The sequence below is a fragment of the Corvus moneduloides genome, chromosome 22 (assembly GCF_009650955.1).
Source record: "Corvus moneduloides isolate bCorMon1 chromosome 22, bCorMon1.pri, whole genome shotgun sequence".
NCBI lineage: Eukaryota > Metazoa > Chordata > Aves > Passeriformes > Corvidae > Corvus > Corvus moneduloides.
In genome coordinates, this window is record NC_045497.1 from 5,174,670 (window position 1) to 5,192,686 (window position 18,017).

General features: G+C 48.2%; 1 protein-coding gene across 1 annotated transcript in view; it reads left to right on the forward strand.

The window, feature by feature from the left end:
• FBXO2 (F-box protein 2) overlaps positions 1 to 16,163 on the forward strand; it is a 32,857-nt gene extending 16,694 nt beyond the window's left edge. The window contains exon 6 of the mRNA XM_032131913.1: positions 13,857 to 16,163. Within this exon, the coding sequence (XP_031987804.1) occupies positions 13,857 to 13,946 (90 nt within the window). The 3' untranslated portion in view covers positions 13,947 to 16,163. The remainder of the gene's footprint in view (positions 1 to 13,856) is intronic.
• Positions 16,164 to 18,017: the final 1,854 nt, after the last annotated feature.

The following is an 18,017-nucleotide window of genomic DNA, read 5'->3' on the forward strand; positions in this document are numbered from 1 at the left end:
TGGGTTACGTCAGTTTGCCACAATTGGCAGCTGTTCAGACCACAGGGGTTGACTCCGGTACCCATAGATGGTATTTGGTAGTTCTGGCAGTTCGGGCACGTTGCAATGATAGCTCTTGCTTGATCTTTTGAAAGCTTGAACATTCTGACGAGGGCAGGAATGTTTTGGTGAAAAAATGCATGTGACAACTTCGCCTTGGCAAAGATGTCAGGGACGTTTGCAGTCTCTGCTGGCATGGCCAGTGCATCTGCTCTCCTGTTCCCTTCAGCAATGGGACCAGGGAGGTCAGTGTGTGACCTCACATGCATAATGTAGTAAGGCTGTTTTCTGTGGGAGATTAAATGAATTAATGTAGAAACCAATTGGTATGATTTTTGGCTGGAGACGTCCTTTAGAAAAGCATGTTCAGCCCTCATAGCTATGCCAGCGACATAAGCCAAATCTGTGACCAAATTAAAAGGTTCATCTTTAAACTTCTCAAAGGCTCTGACAACAGCTGCTAACTCAGCAATCTGTGGAGATCCCTCTACTATTTAGATATCAGATTCCCATTTCAGGGTATTGGGTTGCCTCCATGTCATGACAGACCGATGTGACAAGCCAGACCCATCGGTAAAGATGGTCAGAGCTTTGAGAGGTTTTTTACTTTGGATTAATTTTGGAATCAATTTAAAAGCTGCATCACGGTAGAAAAATCTATGTTTTGGCATGTGTTGCTGCCTGTTCTGAGCTTCCCCTCCCCCCTCCCAAAGACATGTGCTCATAGCTCCTTTGTTCCAAGCGCGGGCAAAGCCAAATGTAACTCAGACTCTTCAGCAGTGTCTCATTGGCCGGTCACCCCGGGTCCGCCCCCAGTCCTCCCCTTTCCCCTTCTCCTAATAAAAGATGGTCGAGGGGAGGCAAAGGCTCTCTCTCAGCTCAGCTACTTTCCTGTAAACATCTCTGGTCATCTGTCTCATTTGAAGGCTTCTAACTGCAGGGAATTGAGCGAGCAGGGAGCTATATTTCTCCCTCTTTGCTTCTGCTGATGGTATTTGCTCTGCAGCTGATTCAGGTACCGATTTTAGAGCTACTGAAGTGCTAGATTGCCCGTGCTACCTCTCAAGGCTGCTCGAGGCTTTCTAAGGCATTGAAATACAAGCGCTAGCCGGTATAAAGCTGAAAAGATACCTTCCGCAGGCATGTGAATGGAAATTTGGCCTGTGTAGCTATCTAGGGCTAACTGGAGGCTCTCATTGGTCTGGAGCAACTGCTTTAGATCTTCAGTGGTCAATGGCAAGTATATGCATGTGAACTCACACCCTGCAAGAGAGCGGAGACGAGTTCTGGCCTTTTTTATTAAATGTGCCATTACTTCTTGGAAGGTGGTTAATGTCTTTGCAGGTTGATGGCTTGTGAAGACCCATTCAAGTATCAGCAAAGGGTCTCTGAGTTTAGGGTCCCATTGGAAGATCAGTCCGTGTAAACGGGGAGCCTTACCCAAAACTGCAAACTGGACAGGCAGGCTGGGTTCAACGCGATGAGCTTGGCGTGAAGACAGGGCTTCCTGGACTTTGGTGATGGTATCTCGGGCTTCAGGCGTGAGGGCGCATGGAGAGTCCAAGTCTCCGCTGCCGCGGAGGAGGTTGAAGAGGGGAGTGAGGTCTTCTGTTGTGACTCCCAGTAGGGGGCGTATCCAATTTATGGATCCGCACAGGCTGTGTAAGTCCCTTAAGGTTTTGGGATCCTCTTTGATGGCGAGTTGCTGGGGTACGATGGTTCTATCACGGATCTGGAGGCTGAGGTAAGTCCATGGGCTGGAGTGCTGCACTTTGTCCTCATGGATCTCGAACCTTGCTTCTTCTATGGCTTCAATTGTCTTTTTAAGAGTTCTGTCCAAGTAAGTTTTTTCTGATGCACAGATTAGTATGTCATCCATATAGTGGTAAATGATTGCTTCTGGGAATAGGCTCCTGATGGGAGACAGAATGTGGGCGACGTACCACTGGCAGATGGTCGGGCTGTTCTTCATGCCTTGTGGGAGGACGAGCCAATGGTATCTTCTGAGTGGGGCTTGTTCATTAAGAGAGGGGACGGAGAAGGTGAACCGTGGTGCGTCCTGAGGATGGAGTGGGATGTTAAAGAAACAGTCTTTAATGTCTATGATGGCAAGCAGCCAGTCTCGGGGAAGCATTGATGGTGATGGCAGGCCGGGTTGGAGGGGGCCCATGTCTTCAATGACCTCATTAATCTTTCGTAGGTCCTGGAGTAGTCTCCATTTGTCCTTGCCGGGCTTTTTCAATACAAAGACAGGGGAATTCCAAGGGCTTGTGGTTTTGGTGATATGACCCTTGGCGAGTTGCTCTTCCACCAGGGCTTCCAGCGTGCTGAGTTTTTCTTTTCTGAGGGGCCACGGCCTTGTCCATTTTGGGTTGTCAGTCTTCCAGGTGAGCGGGGGAGTAGATGGCAGCACGCATTTCTCAGTGGCCCCAGTCAGAAATCCTGGCTGGGAATGGTAAGGGTGGCACCCCACTGGGATAGAAGGTCTCTGCCCCATAGGGTGATGGGGGCTCTTACCACGAATGGTCGGGTGGTGGCTATCTTGCCTTCGGGTCCTTCAATGACAACATTTCGTTTGCTTCTCATGGATACTGCAACTCCACCAATCCCGGAGATCATACCTGCCACTGGCTCCAGTTCCCAATTCCCTGGCCACTCAGAGCGGGCAATGATGGTCACATCTGCTCCGGTGTCCAGCATCTCTGGGCGGTAGACCCTCTCTCCTTTACAGAACAAGCTGCACTCGATGGTCGGTTTGTTTGAGCCCACAATCTCTATCCACATTGCTGTAGGATTGAGAGGAAGCTGTTCTGGGCGGTTCTGTGGAAGTAAAAAAGCTTGAGCGATCGGTGTTCCCTGTGGGAGAAAGAAAGGTGTGTCCATGCAGCAAAGCTGGACAAGAATCTCTTGTCCAGGGTGCACTGTTTGTATCTCAGGTAATACAAAGAGTTGTTCTGGACCATGGAGGGTATCGCTTAGGATAAGAATGTCCCATGGGCCGTTCTGCGGTCCATACTTTCCTGTGGGAATATGATAAAAACGCTTGTCAACAAAGTTAAATGGCAGTGATGTTACCAGTTGGCGTCTGGTTCCCATCGGTAGCACTCTGTGTGTTGGATCCTTCTCACGTGTTCTGGGATCGCCTGGGGTGATGGTGCCAGGTGAGGTCCAGTTGTCTGCTCTCAGTGGTCCGATGTGGAGTTCACAGCCGGGGCGGGGTAGTATGGCCTTTGATTTGTTGTCTGAGCACGGGGCCTTGACACTGCGCTCCGACAGAAGTTTTTTGGACACTGCTGGTGCTGTTGCTGTCTCTGGTGCCTTTGGTAGTGGCACGATGGTCCTGGGTGGGTGACCTTTGTGGGCAGTCCTTTATAAAGTGTCCAAGTTCGCCACAATAGAAACAGCGGGCATTCTCCTTAGAGACTGCTGCAGCAAATGCACCGGAAACTCCCTCTGTGATGCCTTTTACAACTGCTTGGGTCATTGGGTGTTCTGCAGATGTGTGCTGTGTACAGCTCTCTATCATTTGTTCTATTGCGGGTTCTGTGTCCATGGGTAGGGCCCTCAAGATATTCTTACATTGTTCGTTAGCATTTACCATGGCAAGTTTACCCAAAAGTTCTTTTCGTCCATCCGGACTCTTTGTCTGTTTCTCTAAGCTAGCTTTTAAACGATCAACAAACTGAATGAAGCTTTCATTTTCTGACTGCTTGATGTTAGAGAAATATTGTGTAGGAACAGAATCATCAGGAGTAAGGAGCAGCGATGTCTTAGCTGCAATAGCTATGTCTTGTAATGCTACTTCAGGTAAGGTTGTAGCTTGATCTAAGGGTTTTTGGAGGTCACCTTCTCCAGCCAGTTGTTCTATTGTCCAATCTGTCTGATTTGCATCGTTAGCATAAGTGTCAGACAGTGCGTTTAAATGTCTTTTCCAATGCCTTTCCCATAACATATATTCGGCAGGGGAAAGGATGCAGTTAATAATGTTTTTAATATCATGTGGTACTAATGTATAGGCAGAGAAAGTGGCTTCCAATAAGTTTCTAAAGAAATGTGACCCTCTCCCATGTTCTTTTGCTGCCTTGCAAAGCTCTTTGACTTCTTTGTATGGGATAGGTTCCCATGTTTTTGTAGATGATGGACCACCCCTCCTCCTTTTCCCTATAATGACTGGAAAGGCTGAGATTTTCTGGGCTAACTCCCAGTCTCCCTCCCAGTTCGCTTCCCTGAGTGTCTGTGCCCATCAGTCCTCAGATTCAGAGTCAGAGCTGCTGCTACTGTCATCTGAAAAGGAGGGATAGGCTGTGGCAGGGCGGGGCTGGGATACAGGGGGCGTAGCACAGCATCTTTGAAATGCCGGCTTTCCTTTACCCAGGGCAGGGATAGTGGGGGGTGGGGGGTGGTTTGAGGGGTGGGAAGGGGGTCTGTTGTGGCAGCATGGGGGTGGAGAGGTTGTACAGCAGCAGGTCGTTTGGGGGGAGGTCGGGTTGCAGGTAGTGCCGGTTTCACAATTCCGTGTGGAGTCGGGATGGGCTGTAGGAGGGTGTGGGGGGGCGGTGGGCTTTAGGGCAGGAGCAGAAGAGATGGGGATTGCACAAGAACCTGTGGTAGGGGGAGGGGGGGGTGCAGGGAGAGGGGGAGCATCAGCAGGGATTGCGCAAGATGCAGCTGGGAGGGGAGAGAGCGGGTGTGCCGGCACCTGCCAGGGTGCCAGGGCCATTGGCGGTGGGGGGAGGGAGGAGGGAGATTCCACTCCTCGGGCGGTAGCCTGGGGCAGTGCCGCGGATAGCTGCGTCCCGCCAGCGGTGAGAGGGGCAGACGCTTGTTCCGTGCCCCACAGTGCGTGCGCGGGCCTCTGCGGGACTGGTCCCGTGTTGTACCATGCCAGTTCCGTGGGTGCGGGGAGGGGCAGCGGCGGTGGGGCGGCTTGCTGGGATGGGGCCGCCGCACTGGGGTGGGGGGGGCAGGGCCGCATGGAGCAGGGATGCAGCAGGAAGCTGGGACGCGGTGGGGTAGGGGGGTCAGAGGCGAGAGGGGGAAGGGCGGTGTCATGCGCGAAGGGTTGCAAAATAAGAGGGGCACAGGGAGATGGGGCTGGGGGCGGCTCAGAGGTATCCATCCCGGGGAGGGGGGATGGGTCTGGGATGGATCCCGCGTGTGCTGCCTGGGGGGTGGCAGCGGAACCGAGGGGGCGAGCGGGGGGGTTGGGTATGGGAAGACTGCCGGGAATAGGGGATCGGGGTAGGGAAGTGGGGTGGCCGGCGCCCCAGCCGGGCCAGGGCCGGAGTGGCTGGCGGGGTCCGCGCTCTGGCTGGCCATTGCCGGAGGCGGAGAGGGGAAGTTGGAGGGGGGAAGGGCAGAGAAGGGGTTTGGCTGAGGGTGGGTTTTCGCACGACTCATTTTAACCAATAAATGAAATAAAGGAATGAATTTGGAAACAGAGAGGTTTCCCGAGGCTTGAGAGGAATACAGTTTGTTCCCCACTCTGTCCCAGAACGGATCAGAAAGGACAGAGTCTGTGGTAGCATCTTTTGAGATATCCAATTGCTGAAAGACTTGAGATTTTTCTTAGAAAGAGCACCTTTACAGAATTTAAAGTCAGATTTTAAGAGAAGGGTTAGGAGAAAGGGGTATAGGTCTCTCTCAGATTGGGAAAGGCTGGGTTTAGCTTGCCTATGTCCCATCTTAGTTCCTCCCTCAGCAGAAAAAAGAGAAAAAAACCCAAAATTACTTAAAGTTGTGCACAAGAAAGAGGAGGAAAGCCTCAAGTTAAAACTTACAAATCCCGTTTTCTGGTGAGGCTGGCTCCTAGAAAGGTCTGCTGGGGGGATGGTCTGGCAGTTCGATCCTCAGGGACTTCAGTCCTAGGTGGGAGGCAAGGGTCTCGAACTGTCCCCGTCCAAAAGGCCTGCTAAAACGTAGGTCTATCTTCAGAGGATCAGCACACGAACGGCTGGTTCTGTCTTGGCGTGTCAAGACGCAGCTCAGGCCAGGTCCGGGGTCCAAGGCTGTTCGGGCGCCAGTTATTACAGCTGGTGATGGGGTTCAGCAGCTCTGACCAAGGAAGAGGTGACCGGTCCGGAGAGATGGTCCTGAAAGGAATCGCCTTCCCGAGGCCCCGTGTCTTCCCTCAGCTGCTGGCAGGAGGGCCCTTGCAGAGACTGTCAGCTCTTTAGTGATTATCAGCTCGTGATTCCAGCTCAGCTCTGCAGGGCGGCCTCCAGGCCAAGCCAGACCAGAGAGAGAGACGAGAAGGCTCGTGTGGCTGGTTCCGCATGAAGGTAGCTTTATTGTTGGTCCCCTCTGGCGAAGGGGAAAGCCAGGGATGAGAACCCTCTCTGCGCCACAGGGGCCAGAGGGCTTGCTTTTATAGGGATACAGGGGATTGGTAAAGGACCAATGGGTTACAGAGGATCTGGGATGGGTAAAGACCAATGGGTCACAAAGGATCTGCATAGTGTCTCCTAAAGGATTGTGGGTCTGTCTTTTCTCGCCGTGACCAAAGAAGTGGTTGCCTTTCCAGGGAGTCCTGCTGGGCGATTACGAAACCTCTTATCTCAGCAGAGATCCCTCCAGGGCAGGGGCTGGGCATACCCCACCGGGGAAAACCAATCTGGGCTGCTGAAGAGTGGAAAAACATCAATGCCTGAGTAAGAAAGCTGGTTGTGAAAGTCTGCCATGTAGATGCCCATGTCCCCAAGAGTAGGGCTAATGAACACCAAAACAACAAGCAGGTAGATCAGGCTGCAAAGATAGAAGTGTCACAGGTAGGCTTGGACAGGAAACACAAGGGAGAGTTGTTCCTAGCTCAATGGGCCCATGATGCCTCAGGTCATCGAGGCAGAGATGCCACCTATAAGTGGGCACGAGATCAAGGGGTGGATCTAACCATGGATAGTATCTCCCAGGTCATCCATGATTGTGAGACATGCGCTGCTATCAAGCAGGCCAAGCGGGTGAAGCCCCTGTGGTATGGTGGACGGTGGTCCAAATACAAGTATGGGGAGGCCTGGCAGATTGATTACATCACACTGCCTCAAACCCGCCAAGGCAAGCGCTATGTGCTCACAATGGTAGAAGCCACCACAGGATGGCTGGAGACCTACCCTGTGCCTCATGCTACTGCCTGGAACACCATCCTGGGCCTGGAAAAGCAAGTCCTTTGGAGGCATGGCACCCCTGAGAGAATTGAGTCTGACAATGGGACTCATTTTAAGAATAGCCTTATTAATACCTGGGCTAGAGAACATGGCATTGAGTTGGTGTACCATATCCCTTACCATGCACCAGCTGCAGGCAAAGTGGAACGGTGCAATGGATTGTTGAAAACCACTTTGAAGGCACTAGGTGGGGGAACTTTCAAAAATTGGGAACAGCATCTAGCAAAGACCATCTGGTTAGTTAACACGTGAGGTTCCACCAATAGAGCTGGTCCAGCCCAATCTGAATCCCTGCATACAGTAGATGGAGATAAGGTCCCAGTAGTGCATGTCAGAGGTCTGTTAGGAAAGACTGTGTGGATGAATTCTGCCTCAAGTACAGACAAACCCATCCACAGGATTGTCTTTGCTCAGGGACCTGGTTGCACATGGTGGGTAATGCAGAAAGATGGAACAACATGTTGTGTACCACAGGGAGATCTGATTATTTTATGAGAACCACCTGTAGTGTGAAATGCTTGTATACCCCTGCTTGCTGATTGTCACTGTCACTGTTCGTATATAGCTGTGTGTATATATATGTATTAATGTGTGTGTAGAATTAGAATATCTTAGTTTGGGCATTGAGCCAACAATATGGGATAAGGGGTGGAATGTCTTGGGGTGACCTTATGATGTGTATCCCATATCGCTGCCTATGCCCAGAAATTAATTTCTGTGCCTTTCTATGCCTCTAAACTGAGCCTGAGAGGGGGAAGGAAAAAACTGAGCAAAACTTTTTCAAAGCAGTTTGCAGCTTGTTCAAGGTCACACAGAGATAGGTTTTTTTTTCCAGCTGCGGCGGGGGAGGGAGGAGGCACTCAGCTTGCTGGGTTTTTTTCAGAGTCAGCTTTTGGCCAGTGGTTCAGCTTCTTTTTCTCCAGAGAGAGACTGAGAGTTGAATTTTTTTTTCCTTCCCTGGAATTTTGGATTTTCTCCCTTTTCCACTGGACTGCTTCAATACCAGAACACATCGGGAGGACTTTCCACTGGGCACAGAGGGCCTGGCCCTGGGCCAAGCCCCAGCTCCGAGGCAACCAAAGGGAGGACTCTAACACTTTCCCAGGTTTTTCTCCACAGCGAGAGATTTTATTATTTAGCATTATTTTCCTTTTCCCATGTGTTTGTTAAATAAATAGTTTTATCTCCTTCACTTTCCTTCGAGGAAATTTTTTTTTTTCCCCTGAACCTGGTAGGGAGGGGTGGTTGTGTCTTCCCTCAGACGATATATTTCTAAATTCGGCCAAACCGGAACAGGCAGTGACTTCCCTGGCCTCAGTCTCCTTACCTAGTAGGGAAATAAGGACCCAAAGATGCTTTGCTACTGAGGAGCCACTCTGGAATTACAGGGGGAACAGCTACAGTGAGTTCAGCTGGAAAGTCTCACAGAAGCTGGCAAGCACAAGGACTGCCTGAGAGGGCTGAGCTCCTTACACAGCAGCCTGTGTGTAAAGCAAAGGTTCACAGACAACCAGAACAAGATACTCATGGTCAAGACTGACACTTGAGGAAGAGATGTCACAGGAACAGAGAAGCCAGGCACAGCCAGGCAGGTACAGCTGGGGGATGTGTCACCCTCCCCAAGCCTGGTCCCTGGGAGGTGACAGCAGAGGGCACTCAGGCTGCAGGCAGGAGCTGCTGGGGTTGCCGGCTCTCTCCGTGCCAAGCGATGCACAAGAGATGTAATTGTACCGCTCTGGATGTTGCATTTTGAGTCTGTTTCTGAGCACTGCACCTTGTTTCTTCTGGCTGAAGCTTAGGCTCGAATGAGTGTTTTCTTCTTGTCCTGTTGCAGTGCCTGCAGGCATGGTTTGCAGTGCAGCCTTTGCTGCACAGACCCTAATGCTTATCTCTGCCATCCAGGACACCCATACACATTCTGGAAGGATTGTTGTCTCTTGGGCAGCAGACACAACACACCTCTCTTGGATGCAGGCAGCCTTTTAAACTGCAATGAGTAATCAGAGCAGTGAAAGCTGTCTGAACATAGATCAAGGCCTTTCAAATTCAAGTGGAAGCAGCACAATTTGCTCAACACTATCCTAAAGCATTGAAGTATCACTCAAATTAGTAACACACCTTTCCTTGCAGAGTATTTTCTAACCTTAATGCAGCCCACAAGACTCAGAAGAGTCTCACCAGAGCAGCAGGGCTGTCTGTGTCTCCTGGTACACCATGCCCAGGCACTCACAGCCCCTCTGCCTACCTCCTCTGCATGCAGAGCTCTGCAGCCCTCCCTAACCAGGCAGGAGCCCCAGACACATCACACATGGCCTTGGCTGACCTCCTTTGCAGTCACTCAGAGCAACTCATCTGCAGCTGGTATCTGTGCAGACCCATTAATCACAGTGCAATCAGTGCTCCCAGAGAGGCTCCAATAAAGCCATAAGAGCACTCATTGGACTGACGGATCATGGGGAAACACATCTCACTGCAGCAGGAACGGGCTGGGCGCTGACAGGGAGGGGAGGAAGCTTTGGCAGCAACATGCCTCCCACAGAGCACATTGCAGATGTACCATGTTCAGAAGCACTGAAATGCACTGGGGTATATATACCCAAGTTTCCCTGAGCACAAAGCTTCTTCTCTGAAGAGCTGAGGGAGGAGTAGAGAGTAGAGTAAGGATGGTATTAGAGCTCTGCTACTTTCAATCCTTGCAAAAGGTCCTGAAGTCAAGAAGTGCTATTTCTACCTCACCACACATAGTGCAGCTCCTCTCATTAATATTGACACATGACGCTCTGCAAAATGAAGCAGATAAAATCCTGATCCAGATATGAGTAATGACTTTGCATTTTTTTGTAAATTAAACCTAATCTTGTGTTGACTGTGCTATACAAGGCGAAATAATGGAACAGATTAAGATGAGATCTTGTTCACTCTTGCTGAACAAAAGCCAATTAATTGTCAGCAGGATTATCATGAAGTCTTTCTTCTCTCAGACAAATACAATCAGATGGAGTCTGTGTGCTGGTGCAGGAGGCCGGTGTATTGGTAACTCTGCCTAGACAGATAAAAACACCGCAAAAACTCAGTTACCCACACAGACACTCCTACCTTGCCTTTCCTCAGTCTCTCCTGCCAACTTGCACACAGGAGAGAGATGCTTTGGAACGAACACATACACTTCCAGCCATACAACCTAAGCCTGCCTGCTCCACGTTTCCTTCTCCTGTCTAACTCAGATCCCTTCCCACCTGTACATCTCTCCTGACAGAGATTCCTCCAGCCTTTTTTCAAAGCTTTCTGTCTAGAAAGGCTTTACCCCTGCAAATCCTTTGTTACAGTCCTCCTCCATGCTGAGATGTTTCCTCTCTCACCCAGACAAAATCCCTGTTGCAGTCTTTCTGCTATTTGCCTGGTCCACAGCAGAGCCACCTGTCTGCCATGATGACAAGCAAGGAAGTAATTCCTGCCTCTTCTCATCTCATCTGTCCTTTTCCCAATATAAAACAGAAACCTGTGAAAAGGCAAGGATTGTGGGAAAAGTTTCTAATGTCACTGCTCTCCCAGAAAAATGAGGGAAGGCTTAGCACAAGGACTGACTAAGAGACTTGATGAAAGACTTCAGCACTGCAAGGAATATCACTTGGGATTCATTAATGCACTGCTGGGTACATTCTGTATGTATATGTACATGTACATGTATATGTACATACACTGTATGGGGGCCCAAAACCAGCACTGGAGTGTGGGACACAAGGAAAGGTGCAACAGATGTTGTGTCATTGAAGGGTAGTGGTACATCACAAAAATAGTCGGCATGGAAAAGAAAATCCTAGTTTTAGCTGAGAAGCTCCAGGGCAGGAAGAGAAACCAACACCAGAATGCCTGGAAAAAGGAGAACACCTGTGCTGAACTCACTGCCCCACTCCTATAGCAGAGTGAAGCTAAAACTCACCCTTGCCTTGCCAGCTCATGACAATCCCACCTCTTCTGACAGTACCAAGAGCTCCACGCATGTCACTAGGGAAGGAGTCTGCAACAGCTAGAAATGAAAGGCATTGAGAGAATTTGTGAACAATTTACTTGGAGAAAATACTTCTTACTTTCACACTAGGTTAAAAAAAACCCAGTAAAATTAAACCCCACCAAAGCCTGCAGCACCAGCATTGACAGACAAAAATGACTTAACAGAAAAAAACACAGGCAGGGAAAGCGATTTTCTTTGCCTGCATTGTCAGGGGAATTAAATCTCGGTTTTTTCCCCGTCACCACTAAGTGGAATAATCCAATATATTAGAGTTAATGTGCTTCTTGTATTTATTGCTGTGTATTTGACCTAACAGAATTTTATTCCTACATTAAGAATAAAACCATTCTGGAAGGCAAACTGCAAAGCTCTAGATGAGTTACTACCTTCTCCAACAGTTGAAAAGTGAGTTATTTCTCATAAGAGAGAAAAAAAAGTAGAAAATAATAATAAAAATAAAAAATCCTTTTCCCTGTGCAGCAAGTTCTGCACTGCAGACCTGGTGGAGTTCAGCAATACTGAGTTTGGTTTCTAGGCAACATTTTAAGAAATCAGGCAGCATCCCCAGTCACCCTTGTAAGATGCTCATGTCCCCCATACTGCACAGCACTCAGTCACCCACTATCAGTGGGCTGGGCAGAGCCGAGAGCACAACTCCAGCCCACGCTTCCCACTGTGCCTTCAGGGACCACATCAGATTCAAGGGCACCCAGCAGTGCCAGATGGAGAATGATCTGTCCAAGGTAACTCTTGCTGGTAAGCAAACAACACCATGGCCACATCATGAAACACAGCACTCGGGTGTGAGAGTGGCAGGAGTGGACAGAGGCAGGGGGATGACTCACTGATCCAAAATCACCAAAATAAATATGAAAACACTCCTCCTTGTGTCCTGTCTTGGGCCAAGCCTGCAGGATGGCACCCTGTCTGGGCGGGATCTGGACCAGCACACACTAGCTGACCCTTCTTTCTTACTATGGAAGCTCTGACACTTTCTTTGGGGGCATTAACTGGCAGACCTGGGTCTGGGGATCCCCAGAGGCAAAACCAGCTCCTCGATGACACCTCAGGGAGCTGTTCCCTGGAATATCTAAGATAAGACCCTTCAAATCAGCCTTTCACAGAGGGCAGGGAACACTAATCCTTCCTGATGCACTCTGATTTACTACACCACCTGGGGCAGGGGGTGCTGAAAACATGGCACATTTGAAGAAGCAAAGGATTCCTCTGGATTTTAGTGGTACTATTTATGAGGAAAACTAGATGAAACAAAGGAAATTATACTGATTTGTTGCCACTGAGTGCTTCAGCTCAAAGAAATGAGAAGCTGCAGTACTCATGGTATGACACATTCATTAAAGAGGAGATGCTACTCACAGACAGTCATGAAGGTCAGTGCTTCTGTTCTTAGCAGAGAGTTTGGAATTCAGTATGGATGAAAAAAAGGTGACAAAAGGGGCTTGGATACAGACACATAAGCCTAAAAGGGAAGATCATATTTATTAAAAGAAAGAAAACCACAAGGGATGCGTTAACCCCTGATCTATACCTAGACAGTGCATGCTCCAAGAATGTGAGACATGAAATACCTATGTGCTTCTGAACTATTAACACATTTTATTACCTTCCATGAGCCATTATCCCTATTTAAGAACAGGGATGGCAGAGACATAAGCCTGTCACACACAGGAAGTCTTTGAGTACAGCAACACCTCCATGCCCACAGACCTGTTTCCTGAACCACATTGCCTCCCCATTCAAGCCTCGCTCACTGCTTTGTACAGCCTCCAACACAGCACAAGGCCACTTGGAATGGAAGTTTGGTCACAGTCAGCACACATTCAGAAAAAGTATTTCAACTGTTATGACTTAAGTACGACAGAGACAATTCTAAGCAGACAGGGCTAATTCAATTTTTTATTCTCTCTCCTGCCACGATGCTAAGGACAGAGTTTAAGGCACTTTGAATAGAAAGAACTATGAATTACTATACATGCATAAGTTTCAGCTAGATTTAGCTCTGACCTTCAGCTCAACTGCAACCAGTAAATCTGAATAAACTAGTCTTTTTCATAATTTCTTGGAAAGTCTGTTCAACTGTTTTGTACATGCAAGCCCTAACACTTACTTGTCTGGGAAGTTTAAATTATTGATCAGGACAAGAGCTCTCCCTTTGTGCATACTCCATCTAATCCTTTCATTTACTGTGTTTTTTGCCTGCATGCAAAATGAATGACGTTTCGTCTCATTTCCAAGTAATTTCCATTATATCTCCAGTGTCAAGGTCTACCTCCCTCAATAACAATTCCCGGCAGATGGGAATGCACACAAGCTCTCACTCCCTGAGCACATCCTGCTGCACACCCCTGTGTGGCAGAAAGTTCTGAAAGGGTTGTTATGTCCAGCAGGCAGAGAAACAGCCAGGAAGTACCCAGGGGTGTCTGGACAGTGTCTGCCACATGAAGCAAAAAAAGGAGACCACACTGCCTGTTGTCAGAGAGCAGTGCATTGCTGGCTAGGGACTTGTCTGGATAGACACTGGAAGCCCATCCTGCACTGCCCAGCCCCTGGCTCAGTGCCAATGAGCACCCTGGGCCCAGAACCACCAGGTTTCAGCCACACACTCTGAGTTTCCTTCCTTGCAGGTGACACTCATCAGCAATGCTACAATCTTCCCCTACACATACATGAGGAGCAGCTGCCTGCAGAGACCTTTGACCCGCCTGAATAACTGAATTATGGCCATTTTCCTGTCCTCCCTACGATGCAGCCTGGCCAGGCAGCTCACCTGCATCTCCAGAGAGCATTAGAGCCAACCAAGAGGCAGAAGTGCTGCTATTTTCCTAATGACTTGTATGCCATGACCCCAGCCAAGCTCTACCAGGCTGCTTTCAAACCCCTTCTTTGCATTCACTCCTTCATAAGTCTAATCACTAATCATGAATGATGTCAGATAGGAGAAGATGGGATAGCCAAGCTGGAAGCAATTCCTGTCCAGATGAACTGATACCTTCCTTTGGACCGTGAACATATGCTTCATGCCTCAATTCACTTTGCTTCTCTGGTCTTTCAAAAGTCCTTACGAAGACTTCCTGGGAACAAGTCCTGCTGTCCTGTTCTTGCAGGCAGAGCTTGCACAGCAAGCACAAAACAAAGTAGATAGAGCACAATAATGGGATGTAACTTACAACAGCCTGAGCATATCAATAGAGACATATATAGAGACCCACACAGAGAGCCACAGTGTCTCCTCTCCACTCTTAAGTGTCCCAGAGAGAGGGCTCTGCTCCAGACACTGCCCTGCTTGCCAGAGCAGTGCTACATAGCATCTGTTTCACAGCCACATCTGCAGCGATGCCCGCTGTGCAAGTCCCACCCTCTGACCTATCCTGATCATGACACCAGCAATCACTCCTCTCTCTGGGTCTTTTCTTCCTTTCTCATCATCCCAACCCATCCTGGCCTGCTCCCACAGAAAGCTCTTCTTCATCAATATGCACAGCAGCACCTGTCTCACCTGCACAGGGAATCAGGAGTCTGAGGTTGGTCTCAGAGACCACATAGCCCAATTAAATACTTGATACTATCACAGTCCTGCCTGGAAAGAGATCTGGAGAGAAATTACCCTGTATGTAACTGCAAATTACTAGAAAAGGATGAACAAAACCTTTAGAAAACAGCAAATGTCCCATAAAGAAACAACATGCAGGGCTTGCAACACCTGTGTTTGTACAGAGTGCTAGGGCCGGAAAAAGAGATAAAAGAGCAAAACTCCAGTGAAAAGCAAACTCAGAGTTCTTCCGGGCATGTGCAGGAATGCAAGTGAATGCCAAAAAATCTGATGGTACTACTTCAATATCCTTGGTACTTTGGGGATTGGTAACCTCAAATAGATCTAGTCCCAGGCTGAGCTGCTGGACTTCTTCCCAGCATGGTCACCAGGAATTTTGTGTATCCCACTGCAGTCTTCTCATCCCATGTTCACAGCCAGAGAAGGAACCAGGTGATAGACATCAAGGACAGCTTCAATTCAAGACTAGACACCATCAATCACATAATGAGTTAATTGACATAGAGTCCACTGGGGCATTTATTTGCCACTTGGAAATCTTTTAACCACAGCTCTGAAGACTGTTTAATGACAGGGATGTTTCTTTACACTCTCTTCCTTAGGAATTAATTCTAGCACCTTCATTATAAAGAATAAATAACTAAGGTACATGACAAAGGACTCCTTGAAAGTCCAGGGGGCCAAACTTCTCCTGTTCCTAGAGAGATTCCAAGTTTAAAAAAAAAAGAAAAGATGTCACGTTCCTGAAGAGATCAGTGAATAATGAACAGGAAATCTTTTTCCCTGCACTAAGTCAGTGGAGCTCCATGAATAATTCACACTTGCTACAAGGAAAAAAAAGAATAGAAATGCTTTCCTGCCTCCAGCCCCTTCCCCTGTGCCCGCACCACACCATCCTCCAGGACTAGCATAGCTGAGCATAGGGGTTTCTCTCCTAGAAGTAAATAAATAAATAAATAAAAATTAAAAAGAAAAAAAAATTGTTCTGCATGGTTTCCCTGCATAGCTCTTGAACATGTCAATTCACTTTCAAGGTCTTGGATGCCCACTTACAGACCTTGAAACAACTCTACCACCTGTTCCTATCCAAATCAAGCACTGGGGGAAATAAATCCATTTAAAGGCATAGTCATGGAGTACAGTGAGAGGACTAGGGGAGATTGTCCGTTTCTTGTGCTTTCATGTGTCGGAGGAAAATAACTTTAAGGGATGGGACTATGCAATTACACAAATTTATTGTTTAAAATAACAAACGCATCAGTCGAGGCGTGAGATTTTACAACACCTCCGAGTAATGGCGACTAGTCCCAAGATTTAGGGTAACATCATAATTTATAACTTTCTAATCCAATAGACACTTAAAATGACACTTTGTTTTAGATTTATGACCTATCACCTGTGGCACTTCCCACTGCAATGCAGCTGTATCTTGACCAATAACTTCTCATGTCACGTACACACAGATGTCTCTATTATACCATCTACATTCTTAACTTAAACTATATAAAATCACACTATTATATTTTAAAACCCTCCACCAAAACACCCAGTGTACAATTTTATTTATAACTATAGGAATAGAAGCTTGTAATCCTTTTGCTTAAAGTCTATAAATCTCTGTCAATTAAGCCAGACCTAGTCTCTTCCAGGGTTGTAAATCAAAGCCTCCTTTAATTGCAGGAGTTTCTACTCCTCTGTCTCCCACAGCAGATGTCTGCTGACATTTTTCTCCCACTGTGTGCCAGACATCTGCTCTCTCCAGCTCAGTCAGCCAGGTCTTTCTAGTGGGAGCTCCCACCCTGTCAAAAAGGTCTGAAAACTCGTTATGGCTGAGCTGCATCACTCTGTGGTTCATTCTTAACAAATAAAAAAATTACCGAAGATGAAGAAAAGGCTGAGCTACTTAACAAAGAAGGTCTCGGAGACTTTCTTTGCCTTAGTTTTCAACAGTAAGACAGGTCATCCTCAGTACAACTGGCCTCCTGAGCTAGGAGATGGGGACAGGGAGCAGAATAGCCCCCCTGTAATCCAGGGGGAAGCACTTAGATGCTCACAAATCTGTGGGACTAACGCAGTACTTGTGCTCGTGGCACGAGCTCTGGTGTGCCCCAGGTCAGAGAGGGTCCAGCTGCGTTCTGTGTGTCGCTGAAGCGACTTCGGCATCAGAAAAAGTGCTGCTGACTGAGCTAGCTAGCTGGCATCTTTGCAGAGGGAGACACGGCAGAAGCCGATGATATCGGCTCACGTTAGCTCGGAGACAAAGGAAGAGAGAGGCTGTTCTGGTCTGACGCCTAACAGGCTTATTGTTAGAAGTTTCGCAACCTGAACAAGCTCGGAAGGGATGGAAGGCGATGGGATGCTCTCCCGAGGCTTGTCCTCAGTTTTATCGAGAGCTTGAAAACCCGCAGTGAAAGGGGAAAACAACCAATGAGTTACAAGCCAGGGGGAGGATACAATTTAACAAGAACCACTGAGGGAAACCGAGAGGCGGGAGTTATAACAAAGAACCAATGAACAACCGAGTAACCGAGAATTTTCCCAGGCCAGGGGAGGTGGCTTGTACCCGGGCACCGCCTGGGGGGGGGGTGTGGCTTAGGCTTCTGAGCCGCCCATCGACCCACCCTCTGAGTCTGCCTCTTCAGGAAACTCGATCCAGGGGATGGGCTGGGATTGATTGGCATCATGCTGCCCCAGACCCACAGTGGGCTGGGTCACAGCAACAATTGTTGAAAAGTTTCATGAAATGTTACAGCTCATTATGGCTTTGATTACTGTAATTTTAAATTTGGGCTGAGATTTCTGGAATGCAAGTCTGTTCTTCCTTTTTTTCATTACATAAAGCAGACTGCTTTACCATCCAATTGCAGTGGACTTCATGGAGGTAGCTGAGGGGCAATATTAATTACCCTTTGTCCTAGCTCATCTCTTGATACATTTTCTAATGTCTCAATTATTTCTTTTTACATTCTTTGCATTGTGAAGCGAATGAGTAAATTAAAAGCAACCAGGAAGATCAAGGTTTGGGGTGGGGGGAGTTGTGTGCAAAACCTCATCAACTGCAATTCTTTACTGCTCTGTTGCTGCAGCACGGAATCCAGGGCTGGGGCACAGAACTCTGCACTGGTTCAACTGATCCCTGTTCTCTTCCCTGCTCCTGATGTCAGAGGAGTGATGGATTTCATGCCCTAACGTCAACCACTGACTAAACCTAGAGGTAAAGTGAGAGAGTAGAGGA